Source organism: Silene latifolia, chromosome Y (genome assembly GCF_048544455.1).
Source record: "Silene latifolia isolate original U9 population chromosome Y, ASM4854445v1, whole genome shotgun sequence".
Classification (NCBI taxonomy): domain Eukaryota; kingdom Viridiplantae; phylum Streptophyta; class Magnoliopsida; order Caryophyllales; family Caryophyllaceae; genus Silene; species Silene latifolia.
In genome coordinates this window covers 57371326-57397237 of record NC_133538.1, presented here as the reverse complement: position 1 = coordinate 57397237, position 25912 = coordinate 57371326, and the positions used below count along the sequence as shown (strand labels likewise).

Here is a 25912-nt window from a genome sequence, read left to right as displayed (position 1 = left end):
GATTTCTCCCTCGTTTCACGATGAAAATTCGATTCAAAAGATGTTTTGAAAACTAGAAAGAGAGGAGAACAGAGATATTAAAGCAAACCCTGCTCGTTTTGAGTTATTGGGCACGAAAAACGAGCACAAACAGAACTGGACAGACAGGAACAAACCGCGAAAACAAAGTGTATAACACTCTGTTTTTCGAGGGATTTCGTGTACTCTCAAGGGCAATTTGGCTCGTAAATCTTTGTCTAATGTGTAGATGGATGTTATATGGTTAATTAGGAACAAGAAACTCGAGCTTTGATGGAGGTTTGAAAGAGGAACGAACTGTTTTTCGAAGAGGACACACAAACTGTTTCAGTTTGGATGTCGGTTTTGTGGAGGCAATTAGGGTTTGTTTCTGAGGTTTAAAGCTTGTGAGTGAAGGTAGGATGTATGTAGAACTTAGAGGAATGAATGTATGGTGAAGGGTGGGTATTTATAGGGAGTTAAAGTAGGGTAAAAGGGAGGAGAGGCAGACGGGCTCGGCTGAGCATAGCTGCTGTCCAGCAGCTTTTGGGGGGTTTTCTAGGGTTCGTATGGGGGGTTTTCTTGGTGACTAAGGTAAGGTAATATGGGTAGGATATTAGGGTATGGTTTAGGGTTAATGGGCACGGGTTTTGGTGATGTTTGGAGCGGGTTTTGGACTCGGGTTTGAGCTGCAAAACAGGGGGGCTGCTTTGTGTTTTGCGCGGGCTGTTGGGGGTGATTTGGGACGGGATTTGGGCCATGGTTATGGGGTTCGAACTGGGGTTGGATGGGTAGTGGTCTAGTTTGGTTAGTGTACTCGAGATTCGTGCCAATTCGTAAAGAAAACGGGCTCAAAAACCGAGCTAAAATCGAGCTCAAAAACACATGTTCAAAACGAGTTCTTTTCGATTTTCAAATCGATTTTTCAAATCAAATAACACATTAAAATAAATGATTTTTCAAACCAAATATACTCATAAAATGATTTTTCAAATCAAATATTTATTTTATTTTCAATAAAATAAACTTGGGAAAATAAATTCAAAATAAAATAAAATAAATTGAAATCACCTAAAAAAAACCATAATTTAAATATCATTTAAATTAATAAAATGAACTCACTAAAAAAAACATTAATTTAAATATCATTTAAATTAATAAAATACTTCATCGACGACGCCCATTCTACATCGTAAAACGAGCTCCAAATAATGACAATGACAACTAAAGAATACATGTGTCCTATCATCATCGAGTGTTTGTCGGGTTCTCTATAAATTCCAATATCGACGGATACGGGTATCTACAGAGCCCCCACTTTGACTGAGGCTTGGACAAGGCGAAAGTCAAAGTATACCCTTGGTCCCTTTCGACCTGAGGATTCTTCGGGTCGTTTATAGTCCATTAGACTTGCGTATATAAGCTAGCCAGCCATAAGAAGAGATCATACCTGAAACTTCGTTGGGGATTGACTCTTGCTTCTGTTGTGTCAAATTATCATTGTTGATCGTCGACCCACAAATTGCATATATGGTGGATTGAGCCTTATCCTTAGGCGCCTACGTATCCGTTTCTGACGGAATCAAACCCGCGTCGTAGTTCGGCAACTGCTGACACATGCCCAAAGTTTATCATCTGCTGGCGTTTGTCTAAAATTCATCATCTGCTGACATTTGCCCAAAATTTATCATCTGCTGGCACTTGTCCAAAATTCATCATCTGCTGACATTTGCCCAAAATTTATCATCTGCTGGCACTTGTCCGAATGGGACGGGACTTTCCAAGGAGGTTGCCGCCGCTTTCATCATTTGCTTTCAGCTACGGAATTCTTCCATTTCATACTCTTGTATTGAATTGAATTCTGAGTGGATGTCATCCCTTACATCTTGATAATGGTCTCCGAAGCCAACGGCTTCAGAGCCCCCAGTTTGCAATGGCTTTAAAGTCGAAGACTTTAGAGCCCCCAGTTGAAGCATATCCTGCTATATTTGAAACACAAAAACGTACTAGCAATAATCATCACATAAGCGCATTTGGATCATCGATCTTGAAATTGGATCATTTGAAATACTGGGTTATCGACCCAAAAATTGAATTTGAAAATTTTGAAAAACTGGGCCATCAACCCGAAGTTTGAATTTGACATCACTTGGAATGTTGGGTCATCGACCCGAAATTTGAGTTTGAAAGACTGGGTCATCGACCCGAAATTTGAACATGTTGAAAATTTTGAATAATTGGGCTATCGACCCAAAAAGATTCTACTACTTGGATCATCTATCCACAATTCGCAAAAAGTTTTTGAAATTTTGAAAATTTGAAATTTTTGAAATCGAACCTTGACGGGTGAGCATGAAATACGACACAGACACTCTGTATGACTCGTAAACAACGTGGGCGTAGCCCGCTACCGTAAAACAAAAAAGGAAAATAAAACCGTAAGTGTGCACGAGTTTTAATTCAATTATTGACTTGTTGGGGGTAGAAATGTAAATTGGCCATTCTGGCGCCAAAAGATGGCAAATGGGAATCACAAGGTCGTCGAACTTGGGACGGAGATATCGTATAACGTAGGCGTTCTCCCGAGGGCACCCGGGAATCAAGATCACTTGGCATTGACAAGGTGGATTAAAATCACAGAGCAACAACGTTGGCTTCGCCCGACACTAAACACAGACTGATCTTATGAAAGCACTTAGACATCACACATCACTCTTGTTGGGAACATTATGCCACTCTTCTTCTCGCCTCCTTTCTTTTCAGCGAGTATTCATCATTTCTTGCCACCGCCTTCTTTCTTTTCAGCGGGCTTTTATTATTTTTTCTTCCACGCCTTCTTTCTTTTCAGCGGGTTTTTCATATTTTCTGTTCCCAACACAAACCTACATCTATATGACTCGGCATCTTTGCCTACACCGTTCGATAAAGCTCATTCTGAGACTTGACACTATTCATCCGAACCTATATCCTTATCCTATCCTACATCGAGTGCTAAGACCGACTCAAACGAAGGTGGCTTTATTTGGACTTGGTTAAGACCCGTAAGAAACCGACAAGATGACAACTTGGTTGATGAGTGGATTGAATCCCTTATTCTGAAGGACTGCCTACGTATTCGCGTGGAGCGAAATCAAATCCGACGTAGTTCGATCATGGTGCATAAACATGGCATTTTGATTGTGTGTACACACTCGAAGGTTTCACCTAAGGTATCACGTCGTATCCCATTCTAGCCTGTAAGGTACCGTTAAATCCCGTGTTTGGGGTTAGGTGTAAAAGGCTTGGATCTTTTGGGATGTGGAGTTTGGTAATAACAAGTTGGAATGGTTAACCATCATTCTGAAGGTTTGTTTTGTGGTGCTAAGGCCAACGGGTTATGGCTGCTGATGTGGTTGGAATGGGTGTCTCAGTTTTGATGAAATCCGAGTGCAAATGGGTTGGAAAACAATGTGGGTTCAAATCTCCATATCTGGACCCTAAAGGCTGGGTGTAACAGCACAAGCGGAATGATTCTCAAAATTCCTGACTATCCCCTTGTAACCGTCTCAGGAAGGACTTAGAGGGTAAAGAGGTCACTACTTACGCTTTTGGGCTTTGCCCATTGAACCTCAACTATGGGTACTTGACTTGACTTTTGGCTTCCGTAACTTCGACATTCAACCAAAAAGCATTCCGCAATAACTTCAACATCTTTTTTTCTTTTTTTTTTCTTCTTTCATCTTTTTTCATTTTTCTTTTTTTTTCATTTTTTTTCATTTTTCCAATTTTTCTCTTCTTCTCATTTTTTCATTCTTTTTCACCTTTTTTTTTTCTCTCTTTGAAAATGATCTTCTATTCATTATCTTAGTCATAAATGGATACACTTTGAAAACTGGGCTTCACCAACTAATTTGGGTAGGAACTAACAATTCCTTGTTAGAACGGGTTGATATCTTCTCTCTTCGAGATGGGATGATTTTGTTGGGGAAAAGGCTTGCCTTCCGTCATTGATAGGGGAAACAAGGAGCTAGTCCGGGTTCGTCATAGAATCATCTAAAAGCTTGTCATAAACATTGGTTCAGATGGAGGTTTTCTACCACCAGACATGGAATAGGTAAAGGAATCAAACACGGGATCCTAGTGTACCTTACGTTTTGAAACGGGACATATTTCTACCCCAGGGATGCCTTTGAGTGTGTTATGCATTTTATCGTGTTTCGGAATGATTGAGGATTGGAAACAAGATATTTGGAAATGAAACTGCAACTTTTTATTGGGAAGGCAAATGCTTAACAGACTCGAAGGAACGATTCCTAGGACACACCCTAGGTCATCGCCGAACAAACGACTCAAATTCAAGAAAAGAAAGTCCTAGACTCGACTCGACTAAGATAAGAAAATAGATCCCGACTCATAATTTTCAAATCTGGTCTTGAGCTTTCTCTTGTTCAGTTGTCAGCTTAGATGCTCGGTTCTTGTCCTTGATCCCTTTGATGGTTTGCCTCCATCCTGAGGTAGTCCTCTGAGGATCTACACCAGTGATAAAGGTTGGTGAACCGAATTGTCTTTTATTAACTTTGCTAATGAGAGGAGTACATTCTAGAGCAAGACTCCCGACTTGAATTTCATTCTTCGGGTTTGGCAAGAATTCAGAGCAATCCAAAAATATTTTCCCGATAAACACCCCTTTCAAGTGACATGAGCGGATAAGATGGGAGTAATCGACATTGTCTTCGACAGAAACAACGTTGGCGTGATCGCCAAATGGATTAGTGATGTTATTGGGTTTGACAGCTGGGATTGGGAGTGTTCCATTCTCAATCATGTCTTGGATTTCGTGCTTCATCGATAGCACCTTTCAAAGATCATAGCCTTTCCCTTGATGAAAGGCACAATAGGCATTTGGTTTATACCATTTACCTTGTTGATCAGCGGGAGGGTCCGGAGTTGGACCAATAGGCTTCAGCTTTCCTTGGGCTATGAGCCTTTGGAGAGCGTATGTATAAGTGCATCCGAGATCGGTGAATGCCCTAGGTGTTTGGCGCTGCGACTTCTTCGATTGCCCTTCTAAGAGATTGATGGCTTCGTCAATATGGGTCGTTGCTGGGGCCTTGCCCTTAGACGATGAGGCCCCTTGGTACCCTTTCGGTTTTTCAGCCTCTGCCCTTATGACATCATCTTCTACCTTTATCCCGATTCTTATCAATTCTTTGAAAGAGCAAAAATTCTGGTATTTCAGAGCATTGCGGTAAATAGGTCGTAGGTTCTTTACGAACTTATCCACCATTTCAACTTCGTCAGGCTTCTTGGCTAATTTCACGCTTTCAGCGCGCCATCTTGCAAGGAATTCAGTAAAGCCTTCTTTTTCTTTCTGTGTCATCACCTCCAATGTTCTTATGTTGGTTTGAATCTCGACATTATCAGCATAGTGCTTACAGAACTCCACCGTAATATCTTCGAAAGTGGGGAAGTTCTTAAGGTCCAGTTGTAGAACCACGCCTTCGGTGTTCATCCAGAGATTGAGCGAAAATTTCGGAGAGCATGTCGGCGGGTACTCCCTTGGTGCTAAGTACCCCTTATAGGCCTTAACATGGTGGACTGGATCTTCCGTGCCCTTAAACTTTGGGATATCAGTGAGTACCATGTTTGTGGGCAACTTATCTGAATCGGGGCATAGGCCCTAGCATTTTCATAGTGGATGTTCTTCCCCGGGGAGAGTTTCAGACGGTCTTCAATGAACTTGAACCGTTTCTCCGATCGATCGAGGTGGGGTAGATGAAGAGGAATCTTCACCCAGCTTGGATTCGATCGCATCCATTCTGGTCATCATGAGGTTCACGGCCTCAGTGAGTTTGTTAACAGCATCTTCCATTGCTTGAAGTCGGGTTTTTGGCGGCCTTTCTACAAGAAAACCCCGAACCGAGTCAATATTCAAATGTAAGAGCCCCTGCACACTTAAGGACACGACACCAACTTGACTCAAACAAAGACTCGACTTGAGACCGACTAACCAAAGGTTCGACTCACGGTTGGATTTAGACCTTGATTCATTTTAGACTCGACAAGACGACATGACTCAAACTGTCATAGCTTGATTCTAAACTGGACTCGGTGTGACTAAACCCGTGATTGGACTAACATAGTCCTTAGGTTCGAGTGAAACGTCCTAAAGGGCCTAGCTTGGGCGTTTCTGTGGACTATCCTAGACCAATTGATCGACCAACATGACTCAAAGCCCAAGAGGTGAGCTTGGGTGACCCAACAGGGTCATGTTCTAGACTCTTAGAACGAAACACACCCGGCCTAACACGGCCATGACCCGGACACGACTCGACGCATTTCATGCTTGGTTGAGGTTCGAGAGGCATTTTGGATTTATTTTGAAAAACGAATGATCGATTTGAAAAATGAGATTTGAAATGGGCAGCATGCCGGCTATAAAAGCTTGTTTTGGCCGAAATTTCTAGTCCTATTTGGGCAGCATTCCGCGTTTTTAAAACCATGCTAATTTTGAAAGTAAGTTGTTCAAAAGTTCGGTTTTGAAATGGACATGGAAAATTTTGAAAAGACTCGGGAAACAACTTGCACATTGTCATTCTCATGTTATAAGGATGTATGCTCCTAGACATCTCTAAGTCTCGGCAAGTCTTCTACAAGAAGGTCTATGCCCTCCATCCTTTTGCGGTCTTATAGAGCAAGGGCCTTAAGGTAAAGTACCTAGAAGAGCGTCCCCACCATCAAGAACCACGCGAGGTGAAGTGGAAGCGAGCAATGTGCAGCTTCCTAGCATAGTGGGACGTCGCCCCCACGCATCACAAAGAAACTTATTTGGGACGGCCCGGAAAATCCTTAAGGGTTTATGCATGAATCGTAGCACTATGAGTAATGTTTTACTTTCCAACACTTTCTTTTCAAGTTTCACCTCGGAGGAAAAGACCCTAGAAACAAAGTGTAACTAGTCCTCTTTTCCCCAGTGAGTTGCCAACCGTGGACAAGGCCCTCGGGAACTGCGTCCGCGGGATCCACACTAGGCATAATCGACTCGAGGTTCTTTCGAATCGAATTTAGACAAATTAGAGTCGCCACCAAGTTTTTTGGGAACTTGGAACCGTTCAAGTCAACTTTACACCTTTCATCGAAAAGCATAAAGCCAATCGACTACGAGTGATTAAAGATAAAGACTTGTACCCTATATCACTCGATTTGAATGACTCTCGTAATCCAATGGCATTTAGACGGATCCACAAACCATAGATCTTGAGTAAGGGGTGAGGGTACGTGTTAGGAAGCCCATAAGGACACCTAACCCCGCCCGTCGATAACGGCCTCTACTAAGTCAAGTATCGGATTTCAAACAAGGTCATAGCTACTACGATATATGATATGCAAACATCGTTTTCAAAACCCTAACATGTGAAGTTTCTATGTCGATTTAGATGCAACTAAACTAACTTTGTCAAAGTTGTAATTTAGCATGTGGGTTGATTGATCTAACAACATATAAACGAAACAAACAAGGCTTGATGGGAATGGGGGAGCCGTTGGGATCTACCCTATTACAACCCAGGCATTTCATGCCGACACAACGAGGAATTAAAGATACAACTCGATCTAAATACAATCGCTATATACAACACCGTACATGACACATTACACGGCCATTCGACCTAGAAAACGTGCACAAAGGGGTGGCCCACGGCTTACATGACTCACGGCCTTGGGTCACTCCTCGTAATGTGTGCTTTCACTTAATCTTATCGAATTAGACATTGGGTCACACACCAAAGCATGCATTAGCATAAATCGGGCCATGTTGCTTTAAACAACATGCGATTTACTACGCTCCTACATGCATTGGGGCACAACCATCTAACCAAACAAGACTAAGGTTTTGAAAGAGGTTTTGACTCGATAAAAGAAAGCTAACTCGAAAATTACAAATAAACTACCAAACACGACTCGATAAACAAAGTAATTACAAGATACGAAATAACGAGATAAAGATGAGAAATAGCGAGAAAAGGGACTACAAGGACACGGCCAAACACGGCCTACACGATTTAGCATACCCTAATCCTTAGGTTAGATTCATTAGGTTAGATAGATGATTGCGAAACGGGATAGGAAACAAGTTAGAAAACGAGTTAGAAACAACGTTGATTGATTGGAAGGATGTCGCGCAAAGGTGTATTCTACACGGCCTAAAGGGTCAAATTAGGTCATGTTCGCTAATTAAATTAACTCATCGAGTGTTAATAAGAAGGTGCTAATCACGCACTCTTATACTAGCGAGAAATTATGTGAAAGAGAGAGATGTATTCAATTAAGTTACAGAATTGTTAGTTGATTTTTAAAGCTACGTCGATGTACCCTAATGTGTCTAATTAGGTTATCAAATTGATCTAATGTCATCTAAATGAGTTATATGTTAACAATCAGAGGTTATACTAACATGTGACGGGTCCTAAGGTGGGTCGAATCACACGAAACAAAAGAGGGGTCAAAAGCGAAGAGCGAAATTAGAACTCGTTTTATTAATGCCCTACCTTGAACACGAGGATATGTAAATGAGACGGGGGTGTACGACCGACTGATGTAGCGGTTTCTTTCCCATCTCAAGTCAACGCGGGTGTTCATGGTGGTACTTTAACTCATACTCGGACTAAACTAGTTTCATAGTTAATTTAAACGATAAATAAAAACGATAAACGAAATAAAACGAAACAATAAAAAACAAACATAAAAAAACGAAATAAAAGGGAGAAAGAGGAGGATTTGATGCACCCTCAACCTACATGTATCGTTCACACCGTCTTGGGTCGTAATCGATGGTAGATTTTATCTCGAGAGGCCGTCGTCGACGAAGAAACAAAGCAAACACGCGTTTTTATCGAATCTGGACAGCAACTTTCAAACAGCGATTTCTCCCTCGTTTCACAATGAAAATTCGATTTAAAAGATGTTTTGAAAACTAGAAAGAGAGGAGAACAGAGATCTTAAAGCAACCCCTGCTCGTTTTGAGTTATTGGGCACGAAAAACGAGCACAAACAGAACTCGGACAGACAGAACAAATCAAAACAGAGTGTATAACACTCTGTTTTTCGAGGGATTTCGTGTACTCTCAAGGGAAATTTGGCTCGTAAATATTTGTCTAATGTGTATATGGATGTTATATGGTTAATTAGGAACAAGAAACTCGAGCTTTGATGGAGGTTTGAAGGAGGAACGAACTGTTTTTCGAAGAGGACACACAAACTGTTTCAGTTTGGATGTCGGTTTTGTGGAGGGTTTTTGAGAGGCAATTAGGGTTTGTTTCTGAGGTTTAAAGCTTGTGAGTGAAGGTAGGATGTATGTAGAACTTAGAGGAATGAATGTATGGTGAAGGGTGGGTATTTATAGGGAGTTAAAGTAGGGTAAAAGGGAGGAGAGGCAGACGGGCTCGGCTGAGCATAGCTGCTGTCCAGCAGCTTTTGGGGGGTTTTCTAGGGTTCGTATGGGGGGTTTTCTTGGTGATTAAGGTAAGGTAATATGGGTAGGATATTAGGGTATGGGTTAGGGTTAATGGGCACGGGTTTTGGTGATGTTTGGAGCGGGTTTTGGACTCGGGTTTGAGCTGCAAAACAGGGGGCCTTTTGTGTTTCGCGGGTTGTTGGGGGTGATTTGGGACGGGATTTGGGCCATGGTTATGGGGTTCGAACTGGGGTTGGATGGGTAGTGGTCTAGGTCGGTTAGTGTACTCGAGATTCGTGCCAATTCGTAAAGAAAACGGGCTCAAAAACCGAGCTAAAATCGAGCTCAAAAACACATGTTCAAAACGAGTTCTTTTCGATTTTCAAATCGATTTTTCAAATCAAATAACACATTAAAATAAATGATTTTTCAAACCAAATATACTCATAAAATGATTTTTCAAATCAAATATTTATTTTATTTTCAATAAAATAAACTTGGGAAAATAAGTTCAAAATAAAATAAAATAAATTGAAATCACCTAAAAAAAACCATAATTTAAATATCATTTAAATTAATAAAATGAACTCACTAAAAAAAACATTAATTTAAATATCATTTAAATTAATAAAATACTTCATCGACGACGCCCATTCTACATCGTAAAACGAGCTCCAAATAATGACAATGACAACTAAAGAATACATGTGTCCTATCATCATCGGGTGTTTGTCGGGTTCTCTATAAATTCCAATATCGACGGATACGGGTATCTACAATAGTGAATCTAGCGTGCTAGACGTAAGTATCTAACTACTGTAAAACATGTATCTACCTAAGAAATAAGAGCTATGTATCTATCAAACGGAAAAAGGATCAAAAAACGGGACATAAATCATAAAATTAAACTAAAAAAAGTAAAAAATTATACAAAAGAAGATGATGTTAATATTGGATACAAAAGTAAAAAATTATATTACAAATAGAGAGTACGCAAAATGTTAAACAACTTACTACAAATTATACAAAAGAAGTACATAATTATACAAAGGTTTATAACAACTACATAATTATACATAATAACTACTAAAAAAAAAGAGAAAAATTACACATAAACTAGCTTGCGCTATATGTCAAGCGGGAAAGGGAAATCAAAAAAAGAGAAATTTTCACGAGTAATTAGCAAATCTGCTGCAATGGAAATTCTTTGTGCTTCTTGTCTCGGATGGCGAGCTCTAAGCAACAAAAACACTTCGCCAATTGCAATATCATTAGGAATGTTAAGATGCATATTAGGACTTTCATTTTTTGCCTGGTGAAAATGGAGGATGAACTTTGCTATCATATTGTCCGTTAAAAAACATTTGCAGCTTTGATAAAGGATGTTAGGACCCCTACGAGCAATCCGTACCCCATTCAAATCATTTAGAACTAAAGACCCCAAGAATGCCATGTCAACACGAGGTGCATTTCGATGTATGAGAAAGAGTTGACACCAATTTCTACAAACCATTGCCATATTTGCCTTATCTTCGTACAAATCAAGTCGTGTGAAGATCTCATTCATTAAATGTTGATTATTAAAAACATCATATTGTGCTTCAGAGCTTGTGCCATTGACGGTAACTTCCTTTAACGGATCAAATGAAAACTCCATTCCCGTTTGCTTTAGGATACATAATTACTAATAAAGTTTTCTTTATCTTCTGCTAGAATATTAACAACACACCCATTGCACCAATTTTCCATAGATGATTATGTAGACTTAATTAAGAATAAAGTATTTGGACCTACATTTTTAGCAAGTTAGGAAAAAAAAGAAAATTAGTTACAAAAAAATAAACTGAAAATAACTAAGATTAAATTTAATTCTGTTTCGACATAACTCCCGCACATGTGTAACCTATAGAAGTAGCATGTGTATCCTATAGAAGTAGCATGTGTATGTTGTAGGCAAGAGATGTATACCTAGAGGTAAAAGTACAGCTATGAACACAGCAACACATGCTAATATTGGAAGACACACAGGCTAACGCTACCAGATACATGAAAACAAATTGTGCATCCAGTAAGAGTATCATGTGTATTCCGTAAGTGACAAATGTGTATCCAGAATACAAAAAGACCTAATATGGCATCCTAATTGTGGACTTAGCCCAAAAAACGTGAGACTCTTCTGAATTATGACCCAAAGACAAAAATCGCAAACATTAAAATAGTTCCATCCATTTTTAAAAGAGATATTGTCACTTTGTCGATCCAACGCCAAAGAAGAGATCTATATCTAGAGCTAAGTCTGACTATGAACACAAGAACACATGCTAATATTAGAAGATACATAGGCTAATGCTACCGGATACATGAAGCAATTTGTGTATCCAGTAAAAGAAGCATGTGTATTTCGTAAGTGACAAATGTGTATCTAGAATACCAAAAGACCTAAGATGGCATACTAATTGTGGACTTAGCCTAAAAACGTGAGAGTGTTCTAAATTATGACCCAAAGACAAAAAAATCGCGAACTATTTTATATAAGAAGATACATAGGCTAATGCTACCGGATACATGAAGCAATTTGTGTATCCAAAGAAAAGAAGCATGTGTATTCCGTAAGTGACAAATGTGTATCCAGAATAACAAAGACCTAAGATGGCATCCTAATTGTGGACTTTGCCCAAACCGTGAGACTCTTCTGAATTATGACCCAGCACAAAAATCGCGAACATGAAAATAAAATGGAGGGACATGCACAAGCTATCTGCATCGCATACAGAAACAGATTGTGTGGATCCTATAGAAGGAGCATGCGTATCCTGTATGTAAGAGATGTGTATCTAGACTTAAAAATACACCAATAAAACACAGCACAACTGAGCATACCACTTAACAGAACTCACACCAGTACGCCAACCAGAAAAATCAATCGCATCCCCTCAAAACACATGACAACATAACACAACAGATAACCATAACAATTAAAACAGTAATTATATACGTTTGAGCTTCAATAATCAACATGTGAAGCTTAATAAAGATCAAAAATCAAAAAATATAAATCAGCTGAAACATAAACAACATAAAAATGAAGAAATTAGGGTTACAGCAGGATAGAAAACGTCACCGTCGGAAGGCAATGGGAGATCAAGTCGCCACCGTCGCCGTCGCGAGCGGTCGTCGGTGATGTCGCCGTCGGGGGGCGGTGGTCGGTGATGAGAGAGAAGTCGTCACCGTCGGGGATAAGAGTGAGATGTACGGGAGTGTAATGGGAAATTGTGAGTGACAGTTGTGGTTAAAAAAAAAGTACACAGTGAGGGGGTATTAGTAGTTCGTACGGTTCGCACCGTAATTTGGTTAAACAGATCCGATTCTATATATATATATATATATATATATATATATATATATATATATATATATATATATATATATATATATATAGATAGATAGATAGATAGATAGATAGATAGATCGATAGATAGATAGAGAGAGAGAGAGAGAGAGAGAGAGAGAGAGAGAGAGAGAGAGAGAGAGAGAGAGAGAGAGAGAGAGAGAGAGAGAGAGAGAGAGAGAGAGAGAGAGAGAGAGAGAGAGATAAAGAGCAAAGTTCTCCTAAGTCCTTAATATCTTTTGAGTTCTTAAGTCTTTATTAGGGCCCTTGGATTAGGTAAATGGAAAGTGGAGATTTGCCTACTGTAAAGCCAATATAGGCGTAAAAAAAAAAGGAAATAGGTTGAGGAGGAGAGAGGATGTGTGTGTCAGTACTATTTTCTATTACCCACGGTGAACACACAAACACATGCATAATTATTCAACCACCTTCCTCAACACAATTCTAAACAAATTCCACAAAAAAACACAATTTGAAAAAAACTCATCATGGATATTCATCCTTACTGGCGATAATTTTGAGCAAATAAAACTTCTGAAAATAAAAATCATACATTCTTCCTTCATCATCTTCCTTTATCATCTTCCATTCTTACAGACAAACAACAAGACCATAGTCCAACGTAAAAAATGAGGGATTTGCAAATGATTCCATTTGTCGATGGTAATTTTTGGATTGTTTATTTATTTGCTTCATTCAAAGTTAGGTTATATTTCTTTTTTTATCAAAACATTAGGTTAAATATCAACAGTAGCTTAAATATGAGAAGGAACTGTATTTTAGGTTATTTTTTAAGCTTGTTTTTTTATTATCTGAAATATGTAAATCCACTCTTTCAACATGAACTCCAGCATTATAGAGTTCAACATCAACTCTGTCAAGTTGAAGTTAAACTTCTCGACGTTGGAGTTATTTATTTGGTAGATAACGTCACATTTGTTATGAGTTGTTTCATATTTCAGTTTATTATTTGTAAGAGTCAATATAGTATCTACAACGTGACAATAAAAAGACGAATAAAGTGTAACTGTAACATTCAAAAGTGTAATACTGACGGACGAAAGAGTAATTTCAGGATTAACAAAACTGTAATTGTAATGGTCGTAAATGTAATTTTAACTACCAATGGTGTGATTTTAAGCAACAAAAGTATTATTGTAATTGTTATGGTAGAAAGTATAATTGTAATTGTAGTCGTATAAAGTACAATTCTTTTAACTGTAATTGTAAATTTGAAATTCAAAAGTGTAATATTTGAATCTGTAATTGTAATTGTAAAAATTGTAATTATAACAGAGAAAAGTGTAATTTTAACAACTAAAAGTGTTATTATAACAGACAAAAGGTGTAAATTTTTAAACAGTAATTCTAATAGTAAAAAGTATAATTGTAACAGAGAAACGTGTAATTTTAACAACTAAAAGTGTTATTGTAACAGACAAAAGCTGTAAGTTTTTAAACTGTAATTCTAATAGTAAAAAGTATAATTGTAACAGACAAAAGTGTAATTTTAACAACCAAAGGGTTATTGTAACAGACAAAAACTATAAGTTTTTAAACTGTAATTCTAATAGTAAAAAGTATAATTCTAACAGACAAAAGTGTAATGATAACAACCAAAAGTGTAATTCTAACGAAGCTATAATTTTAACAAATACAAGGGTTACTTTAAGATGTTATGAATACAATTGATAATAATTGTACTATTGACAGATAATATTGAGCACAATGGAAAACGAAAGCCGAACGAGGAAGAATTTTGCAGGTACGTTGAAGCTAAGTTCACCCCCTATGTTGGTCAGGAATTTCTGGAAATAGAGGAGGCAGTGACATTTTATAGAATTTATGTTGTTGCTTGTGGTTTTGATGTGCGGAAGTACACGACTAAGAGATGGCGTGGCGGGGAAATAAAATCTAAACTGTTGCTTTGCAACCGAGAGGGGTTCAAACATAAGGGACAATTGGAGTGTAGTGGCCGCCAGGACTCAGGTAGGAGACACAAAGTCAGGCGCGTTGGGTGAAAAGCGAGGATTAGGCTATTTATGAATAATGGGGAATTAATAATTGACAGATTCCACAGTGGCCACAACCATGAACTCGTATCAACCAGAGATAGAGAGTTTCAAAAGTTGGCATGCAACATAACAGACTATCACAAAATGATAATCCTTTATAATTCAAGGGTGAGTATTCTAGGTTTGCTGAAGTTAGCCTTCGCCTTCCTAAACTTACAGTTTTGTTGGTTAGAATTACACTTTGTTTGAGTAATTAGAATTCTACTTTTGTTTATTACAATTATTATTTGTCTGTTAAAATTACACTTTTGTCTGTTAAAATTATACTTTTATCCGTCAAAATTACAATTTATTTTGTGAAAATTACAATTTTGTTGATTAAAATTACACTTGTATCTATTAAAATTTCACTTTATTTTGTTAGAATTTCACTTTTGTTGATTAAAATTAAACTTTTGTCTGCTAAAATTACACTTTCTGACGCTACAATTACACTTTTTCTTGTTAAAACAATACTTTTGTCATTTAAAATTATACTTTTGTATTTGTTAAAATTACGCTTTTGTTAATTAAAATACATACATCTAAAAGATTGTCAATAATTAACAGCTGAAGATAGGAGCAACGAAGACTTTCAAAATTTTGAAGGAACATGTTAATGGGTTTGAAAACATCGGAGCTAGTTTAAATGATTTTAAGAACTTTCACAGAGATGTGAAATGCTACATTCATGTCAGATGTTCGTGGACCTCTTTAAGGAATTGACTTTTAATAGGCCAGGGTTCTTCTTAAACTATGATGTTGATTATGACGGTAGCCTCAGTAAAGCTATATGGGCCGACGAAATCACTAGAAGGAACCACTCGGTTTTTTGGGATGCAGTGTCGTTCGATCCGACGTATTTCACCAATAAGTATGACATGGCCTTCACACCTTTCACCGGGGTTGATCACCATAAACGATCAGTCACTTTCTGTGGAGTGCTGGTTGCTCATGAAGATGCAGACTCGTTTAAATGGGTTTCCACCCGTTTTTTGGCTGCGATGGGTGGGAAAGAGCATAATTATATTATCCCCGATCAGGATCCTGATATTCTTAAAGCGGTGCCCTTGGTGTTCAAGACAGCGTGCCACCGATATTGTATGTGGCATATCATGAACAAAGTGCCAAGCAAGTATGGAGTGACGAGAGAGGATTATTCTGTCTTTGTAAAGAAATTGAATGTCATAATATGGGATGAAGACATTGAAGTGGTAGAGTTCGATGCAAAATGGGAAGAAATTGGCAGAGAACACATGGTTAATAACATTGACTGGTTTAAAGAAATGTATGCTAAAAGGAAGCAATGGGTTATGGCATATTGTAGGGACCTAGATATTGTAATACCCAGGATATCTAAGGACTCTGTTGACTGACTTTGTTGACCAAACAGACCTTAGGAATGAATGGGTGAGGGATCAGACTCTTAACATGAACTTTATAGGATTGTATACTCAACCTAGCGGAGACTACTCGGCCGAGTATCACCTATACTCGACCGAGTAGAGCCTACTCGGCCGAGTACCCCAGTACTCGACCGAGTATGGCTACTGTCGAGACGTTAATATAAAATGAAAGTTCGCGAGATTCATTTCATTTCCCATTTCCTCGACAGTTTCTCTTTCTCTAACCCTAGCCTATCTCCCTCTCCTATCACCCAATCTCTTCACACTCTAATGTATATAGCCTAAACCTCCACCATGGGAAGGACGGGATTCGCTAGGGAAGGATGACGTGTGTGGTGGCCGTCTATGTCACCGCCGATGCGTATTGTTAGGTAAGTCTCTGCCTTGTGTTCTTTTGGGCGATTCTTCGAGTATAGTTGTGTAATAGAAGGTGGTTATCATTGTTAGGATGCTTATTGGAGTCATGCGTGGCTGTGTATGGATGTCTTAAATGCTTTGCGACGAGGTAGGGTTTCCTACTCAGTTTTACTGCTAATTGTTATGGCATGATTGTTTCGTGATTATTGTCAACTGCTGATCATCAGAGTATGGGCGTTGTTGTGACGCTGTTGGTGTGGAGAGGTTGTGACAGCTATGATGCGGTGTGTTGTGATTGTGGTGGAGTCACTTGCGGGAGTGGCTTCACACCCTAGTTCGCCCTCCGTGGAACCCGCCACGGGAGGGGATGTGCACATTAAGGGACTGGGATTTGTTTTAGTCGCTCGTTGATGAGCTGGACTTGGTGGGATCGGCTGCGGTCACCCACTGGCGGCGTGGATTACCTGTTGCGATGGGTAATCTGGCAGGGCTACGCACTTCGGTGTGTAGTCGGTTACTATGTGAGATCGGGAGACCGGGGAGTGAGGATGATCAGCTGTTACTTTGGTTGCTCGCCTTACATTTGATTAGTCAGTACTGACCCCGTTGTTGTTTTGTTAAACCTGCGGTGATCCATTCAGGGATGGTGAGCAGTTGGCTTAGTAGTTACTGATGATTGTGGCTGCTAGGATTGGAGAGATCGAGTCATCACGCTACCAGTCTAGAGATGCCGTGTCATGAGTGTTGTAGTTGTATCTTTGGTGTAAAGAGTTTGTATTGAGTCACATTGTATGAGGTACATTAATATTTTATAATTGTTCTTTTATTGTCTAATTCGATTTACTTCCTCGGGAGACCGAGATGGTGACACCTTCATACACTGGGATGGTCCTTGGTAAGGCGTCATGGTGGGCGGGGGTGTTATAAAATGGTATCAGAGCTGACGATTTTGGAACCTGAACCAATGAATCTAATGAATGTAGGGTGTCAACTAAAATGAACCTGGTGTATGTGCGTTGGGAGCCACAACCGATGCTAGATTTTGGGTGAGAAGGCGCCCTCATTTCAAAATCATGGCCCCATCGAACTTAAGCCAGACACGGGAAAAGGGTGGCTAGTGAGAGTCGTTGATTGCTTAATGATGATTGTTGTGTGCATCTATGTTTATGATAATATGTGTCAAGGTGTGTGGAAAAAGTTTAGAGTGGGTGATGGAATGGTTGCGATGTGCGACCAGAGGTAAGTTAATCAATTGTTAAATGATGATTGTGTTGTGTAGTGATTTCTGCCTGGTAAATGTGGTTAGGGTGTATATCTTGTGAGTAGCGGAATCTGTGATGATGTGTTATAGGAGCTAAACCATGCAGGTACAATAATTAATTGCTAAGTATTCTAAAACGTAGGGCGTGGTCGTTTCATAGCAAAGTGAGGAATGAAGGTAGAAATGATGATCGAATTGGTAGTGGATGTATAAAATACGTGTTGATATGTGTTTATGTGGTAGAACTAAGCTCTAATAGTGACGAGCCGGTTGCACGGAACTCTAAACGATGTTATTTATTTTGCAGGAACAATGAAAATTTATGATTTCCTCTTCACTTTTGGAAACTCGACCGAGTAGAGTACTGTACTCGACCGAGTAGACCATACTCGGCCGAGTATAAAGATACTCGACCGAGTGTCCATTTGGTGAAAATTACAATCGCTGCTGTCCTTGAAAACTCGACCGAGTAAGGGGGGATACTCGACCGAGTAGTCGACACTCGGCCGAGTATGCCCAACACTCGACCGAGTATTGCTGTAGCGGGACTTACACGGGTTATACAAAAACCCTATTTTCGTCCCATTATTTCTTATTTACACCTCCCATCTTCACATCTCCTTCTCTCTAAAACTCCATACCCTTCCTTTCTAAAGCTTTTAGGGTCAATCCTTGGTGATTAATTCATTCTCCCTTGCTATAAACCAATCTAAGGTAAGGTTTTAAGTCGATTTCTCTTTTTATTTTCAAAGTTATGGTATAATTTCAGCTATACTTCGAATTCTCTTCGTGAGCATCTGAAATCGAGTATTCATCTCACTAATTCTTGGATTTAATCGTATATAAACCTCGTGTATGCCGCAATTTCATGGTTGAAAATTTGATTTCTATATCCTAGGGTTGCTAAAAACGAAACCCTCTTTGTTTGATGTTTATCCTTTGGTTTGAGGCAACTTAAAGCTTCTAATCATATAATTTGTAAGGTATTTGGTGATTTTCTGATAAAATTTGTCTTAAAGGATTATTTCAAAATCTGTATACAATTGAAAATAGTCTGTCTTTTACTATAAGAGTTGTTGTGTCAATCCCCTGTTAAAAAAATGTTCTTTTGCAGTATGGTGAAAACCAGAGGCTTACCCAACAAAAGAACTCGTGTTAATGTCCAGCTTGAGACGAGTCAGTCAAGCCATGAACCTGTAGTTCCATCGATGGAGGCACATCTATCGGTAATATTCTCTGATTTTAATCACCGTAAGGCTTTTGTGGCCCTTATGCGTCGTCCATTCCTTCCCACCCGTTGTATTAATCCTGGAATTCTTGAGACTTTAGGGATCAAAGAGGACATATCTCACATCTTTCGGATTCTGGGTATGGAGGGATTATATCACCTGAGGAAGAAATCCTACCCCCACTTGACCTTGGAGTTTTTGAGCTCCTATGTTTATGACAAAAAGGGAAAGACTGTCTCTTTTCGTCTCATGAATGAGGATCATGAGCTTACCCTAGACGAGTTTGCTGACCATTTGGGTCTAGAGGCCGAGGGGGAGGGGTACCTTAGTGATGTGGCCAAGAACAGCGGTGCACCTCTTTACTTTCCATATTTGATCGGGACACCCGCCCTAGTGCCCGTGCCATGCCGATCAATGATGTGCAAAGACGTTTCCCTTCGTATGTTTCGAGAATGTTGACACATTTTTTGTACTCGAGAGACGACGTGAGCAAGCTTAATTCTCACGAGGTCATGTTGCTTATGTCTTATCTTAATCTACACCATCAGAAACCGTTCTACTACAGTGCTCCAGGGGTAGTGTGCTCTAGTCTTGAGCGCATGGCACAGTCCGATACCCGACACATTGCTTGCGGGGCCATAGTGACCCGCCTAGCTCAGCTCCTGACAGATTTTGAGGCCCCACCTCCGGAGAGGGATGAGTATGTAGAGACTGTCCCTACCATGGACGCTCAGTACTTGTGTCAAAACAGATGGTTGAGGAAGATGGATGACGAGTCTTATGCCTGGAGGGTGAGGGGATCTATGTGGATGGTGCTTCCAGACCCAGCTCGTCTCCCTGTTGTTGACCATTTGGCTGAGTGGGAGCCTTGTGCTATTCCTAGGCCTGTGCCCCAGACCTACCTGATTGACCCAAGGATCCTCTTGGACCTACCGAGCCCTGCCACCGTGCCGTCGAGGGGCAAGAACAGCACCTCTCCCACCTCGAGAGCGCCGTAGGTGAGGCGATCCAGTGGTAGACCCGGTTGTACCGAGCCCTCTTACTCCGCCCCCGACTTCTAACCTTACTAGTACTCGCCCTACCCCACGGTGCATGACCCCAGGATGCGGCCCGAGTGACTGGCCGAGCGGATCTCCACTACCTTGGTGCTCGCAACATGCATGAGATGGCCCTTAACCAGGGCATAGAGACACGATTAGCACGGCACATGCAGTGGAGGGGACCGGGAGTGGACACGGGAGTATTCCAGAGCTACGGAGTTGACCCGAGTTACTGGAGACCTCCGGAGGAGACTGAGTTTAGCTGCCTTACGGGACCGTGGGGAGCCAACTATGGCAGTCAGCTAGGAGGAGATTCATCAGCAGCAGCAGCAGGTTTTCCAGGTGTGGGCAGTTCAGGCGCAGGTACTTCTGGCGCAGGTGGTGATGATGACATGAAGGAGGGTCCTCGTTATTGATCTTGTGTTGTTATATTACTTGGATTGACTTCGTTGGTGTTGGATTTATTTACTTTGTGTTAGATTTATTACTTTTGCGTTGGATGTTCACTTTCGGGATTTATTATTTACTGTTGGATGACTGTACTTGGGCTTAAGGCCGTTACCTTTCTTTTGGCTTAACTGTGGACCTCGTGGAATCGGTTATATTCCGTATTGTGGTAGTATGTTTGGATGAAGGTAACACAGGATGTTGGACTGCAATTGTTGGCTCTCTGCCTGTTACAACTCGACCGAGTATAGACAATACTCGAGCGAGTAGGGCTTACTCGGCCGAGTATACCCTTATACTCGACCGAGTAGAGCTTACTCGAACGAATAACCATTCATACTCGACCGAATTTTACTGTTACAGGGATCTTTTATGATGTATGCTTATTAACTGTCAGATGTATGTGGTTGTCTACATGTTAAAGTGGGTGGGTGTTTCATAGTATCATTTAGCGTAAATGGTCTACGTTGGTATGTACGTACCTGGGGTAGTATATCGATTTATGAAGATTAGACATATTGTCACGGTCAACATGAAGGATCTTAACTTGGTCATAGTACTGAAGGAGTTCTTATTTAGTGTGGGAATACTAAAACATAGTAAGAACGTGTCATAACTGCCCCGAGTCGTGTACATTTGCATGTTGATGATTCAATGCTATCTATCGTAACTTCCCTGTTTGGTTACAGTTATAATCGGCCCAACTGGATAAATGAACCTGGTGGTCGGTACATGTCTAACATAAAGGCTAACGAATAAAGTGTTATCATTTGTTAACCTCTCATTTGGATCTATATAGAATAATTTAATTGTCACACATTTTGCTATGAGTCACAATCGTGTAATGTCATAGAGTAAGCTTTGTAATATTAAGTAAGGTCATTTATAGTTATGGGTAATGTCAGAGTTGGGACGTATGTGTTGGTTCGCGGTACGGAAAGTGTTTAGCGGTGAACTTCGGGGACGAAGTTCCTTTAAGAGGGGAAGAGTAATGTCGCGAAAATAAATGTTTAACTATGTCTATAATATTTGAAATCGCTTTGATGTTACATTATGTTACATACATGTTATTGAAGTTTCAGTGTGTTTCGTTGAAATTCCATTACGCTTCTTTGAAGTTGCATCTAGGTTATATTGTAAGGAGTATGAACGTGCGTTGAGCAATTCTGTATGAGTGTGTAGGACGTGTGCTTTTGGTGGTCGTTGTGTTGCTTACACCAGATTGGTATACGAAAAACATGTGGTATGGGATATGAACATACTTTGGTTTGAATTTATGATGGAGTATTTCCTGTACATTTTGTGTATGGTAGCTGTAATGGTATGATTGTAGGTTGAATAATGCGATGTAGTAATAGTATCAAGTACGGCCGAAGTCAGTATGTCTTTATGTATGTGGATTGCTTTTTTTTGCGAAGCCTTGCTGTTAATGTCGTGGAGACTGAACTTCGGGGACGAAGTTCTTTTTAAGGGGGGAAGACTGTAATACCCAGGATATCTAAGGACTATGTTGACTGACCTTGTTGACCAAACAGACCTTAGGGATGAATGGGTGAGGGATCAGACTCTTAACATGAACTTTATAGGATTGTATACTCGACCTAGCGGAGACTACTCGGCCGAGTATCACCTATACTCGACCGAGTAGAGCCTACTCGGCCGAGTACCCCAGTACTCGACCGAGTATGGCTACTGTCGAGACGTTAATATAAAATGCAAGTTCGCGAGATTCATTTGATTTCCCATTTCCTCGACAGTTTCTCTTTCTCTAACCCTAGCCTATCTCCCTCTCCTATCACCCCATATCTTCACACTCTAATGTATATAGCCTAAACCTCCACCATGAGAAGGACGGGATTCGCTAGGTAAGGATGACGTGTGTGGTGGCCGTCTATGTCACCGCCGATGCGTATTGTTAGGTAAGTCTCTGCCATGTGTTCTTTTGGGTGATTCTTCGAGTATAGTTGTGTAATAGGAGGTGGTTATCATTGTTAGGATGCTTATTGGAGTCGTGCGTGGCTGTGTATGGATGTCTTACATGCTTTGCGACGAGATAGGGTTTCCTACTCAGTTTTACTGTTAATTGTTATGGCATGATTGTTTCGTGATTATTGTCAACTACTGATCATCGGAGTATGGGCGTTGCTGTGATGGTGTTGGTGTGGAGAGGTTGTGACAGCTGTGATGCGGTGTGTTGTGATTGTGGTGGAGTCACTTGCGGGAGTGGCTTCACACCCTAGTTCGCCCTCCTTGGAACCCGCCACGGGAGGGGATGTGCACATTAAGGGACAAGGATTTGTTTTAGTCGCTCGTTGATGAGCTGGACTTGGTGGGATCGGCTCCGGTCACCCACTGGTGGCGTGGATTACCTGTTGCGATGGGTAATCTGGCAGGGCTACGCACTTTGGTGTGTAGTCGGTTACTATGTGAGATCGGGAGACCGGGGAGTGAGGATGATCAGCTGTTACTTTGGTTGCTCGCCTTACATTTGATTAGTCAGTACTGACCCCGTTGTTGTTGTTTTGTTAAAGCTGCGGTGATCCATTCAGAGATGGTGAGCAGTTGGCTTAGCAGGTACTGACGATTGTGGCTGCTAGGATTGGAGGGATCGAGTCATCACGCTACCAGTCTAGAGATGCCGTGTCATGAGTGTTGTAGTTGTATCTTTGCTGTAAAGAGTTTGTATTGAGTCACATTGTATGAAGTACATTAATATTTTATAATTGTTCTTTTATTGTCTAATTTGATCTACTTCCTCGGGAGACCGAGATGGTGACACCGTCATACACTGGGATGGTCCTTGGTAAGGCGTCCTGGTGTGCGGGGGTGTTACAGATATGGGGGGTGTTATGAGAACAACCCAAAGGTCAGAGAGCGAAAATAGTTTTTTTTAGAGATTTGAGAGCAAGTCGGGAACATTAGTTGAGTTTTCGATGCGTTTTGACAGCGCGATGGACCAACAAAGACACACACAGAAAAATATTGACAACTGTAACAGACACACTTTCCCTATAATATCAACGCATCTAGCTATCGAAGTGCACTGGGCGCAAGTGTACAGTCATAGAGTATTCGAGGAATTTCAAGAAGAGGTCAAGTACTCAATCGATACTTGTAAAAGCAGAGGTTTTTCTGAGTGTGACTCTTTAGAGGTGACCACTGTAAGAGATGCAAACAGGGACATAAATTATAAGGTCACATACTGCCCAGGTATCATTCTGTAGGATTTGTTTGTTAAAATTATACTTTTATCCGTTAAAATTATACCTTTGTTTGTTAAAATTACACTTATATCTGTTAAAATTATACTTTCTTTGCTTAGAATTTCACTTGTCTGTTAAAATAACACTTTATTTTGTTAGAATTACACTTTGGGTTGTTAAAATTACACATGTGTGTTAAAATTACACTTTATGCTGCTACAATTACACTTTTGTCATTTAAAATTATAATGTATATTTTGTGTTATGTAAGGTCTATCTGTTACTGCTATGCCGGTTAGAATTACACTTATGCCTGTTAGAATTACACTTTAGTGTATTATAGTCACACTTTTTCCTGACTGATTTAACTAACATATTACTCTATATTGATGATCTAGATACATTGAAAACCACTTGTAGCTGCAGAATGTTTGAGAGGAAAGGCATTCTTTTTCAGCATGTCATATGGATTTACTCATCGAACGGAGTGAAGATTATTCCAGAATAATGTGTTGTTAAAAGATGGTGTACAGATGCAATGTTGTCTAAAATGTTTGATTGTAATGGTGAAGCAACTGAGGACGTTGATATAATAGATGGAAAACAGATTGCGATGTCAGTAATGTGGTCAGAGATTCATCAGACAGTTGGTATGCTCATGGGCAAATTGAAGGATGATGTCGATAACTTTTCTAGTCTAATTAGACAGTTTAAGGAGAAACTGTCACCCTTAGGATCACCATTTAATAAACAACAACAGTTGGAGAAAATTCTTGGCTGTTCTGCTAGTCAGAAGATAACCATTTTGCCGCCTAAGCAATCCAAAAACAAAGGAAGCGGAAAGAGAATGTTGTCGATGAAGGCAAAAGCAGTTGCCTTGGCAAGGAAGCCAAAACGTATGTGTAAAAATTGCAAGCGATTAGCTAACCATGACAAAAGGAACTGCCCTAATCCTTTCGCAGAGCACCCACCGTTATCGCCATCGTCAGAGTCATCGTCGGAAGAAGAAGAAGAAGAAGAAGAAAAAGAAGAAGAAGAAGAAGAAGAAGAAGAAGAAGAAGAAGAAGAAGAAGAAGAAGAACAAGAAGTAGAAGAGGAAGATGATGACATCTTAGAATAATCAGTATAATACCAAATAATCAGTAGATTTTTTTGGGGATGTCTACGCAAAATACGAGGTACAACATGATGTTTCGTATTGTGTATAGTCATCAAACTGCCAGGAAGCCAATTGGTCGCCGTTGGTATTACAATGTATTTTTTTGAAGTATTTTCAATTGGACGAAACAATTACAAAGTGCAACATTAGTGCCAGAAATTGTTCACTCTTCACTATTATTACAATTTATCTTCTTAGAATTCCAGTTATCTAGGATTATAATTACAATGGTCTATTTTAAAGTTACACTTTATCCAAGTAGAATCTGCTTAGGGTATGATTGTTATTATCAGAATTACACTTTATCACATTATAATTACAGATTATGCGATTAAAGTTATACTTCATCTATAGTAAAGCCTTATAACATAGTTTAGAAAAATAACATAAATATTATTGCACAATATATTAACAACATAAATATTTTTTCTTAAAACACCTTGTCTGACAGAATGTTTGATAGGTCCAAATTACATACATTTTTACCCTAATATTTAGCTCCATTTTATATTTATTATGCACCAACTTTAGTGTTAATGAGCTAATATTTGTTTTCTAGTTCCAGTTGTATGTTTTGTCGTGTTTTGTAGGTATATAAGCTTTTAGGAGCTTAATTCTACAACATTTGCATGTACTACAAGCATGAGCTAAGTAGATAACCTAAGGAAGAGAATTGACCAACATGGAAGATGTGCATAGACTAACAATGCCAAAATGATGGACCAAAATGTAGATGTGCAACAAATACAAATGCAAAATGAAGCCCACATTACAAGTCCACAAAATTCTACATAAGATGCTCAACTTGAGATGCTCTTAGGATTCTCATGGGATGTAAATTGAGTGATTAACCAAAGGCTTAAAGATGGGATTAATGGCTCACATGAGATTCTCTAGGCAATTACTCAAGCAATTAAGAGAAAATATTTGGGGTTGACTCC

The 25912-nt window shown here is 39.8% G+C and overlaps 1 protein-coding gene across 1 annotated transcript; it reads left to right on the top strand.

Annotated features, from left to right (window-relative positions):
* Positions 1-23560: 23560 nt before the first annotated feature.
* LOC141628120 (uncharacterized) lies at positions 23561-25569 on the top strand. Its single transcript, XM_074441300.1, has 3 exons — positions 23561-23819; positions 24346-24708; positions 25562-25569. Exons 1-3 carry the CDS (start codon positions 23561-23563, stop codon positions 25567-25569), a joined length of 630 nt encoding a protein of 209 aa, XP_074297401.1.
* The last annotated feature ends 343 nt before the right edge of the window (positions 25570-25912 follow it).

Bases quoted from the DNA above. Each gene is read 5' to 3' on its own strand.
- LOC141628120 (XM_074441300.1), top strand. From the start codon at position 23,561: ATGGACCAACAAAGACACACACAGAAAAATATTGACAACTGTAACAGA. The intron at 23,820-24,345 runs GTATCATTCTGT...GATGGTGTACAG, and splicing joins TAAGGTCACATACTGCCCAG to ATGCAATGTTGTCTAAAATG.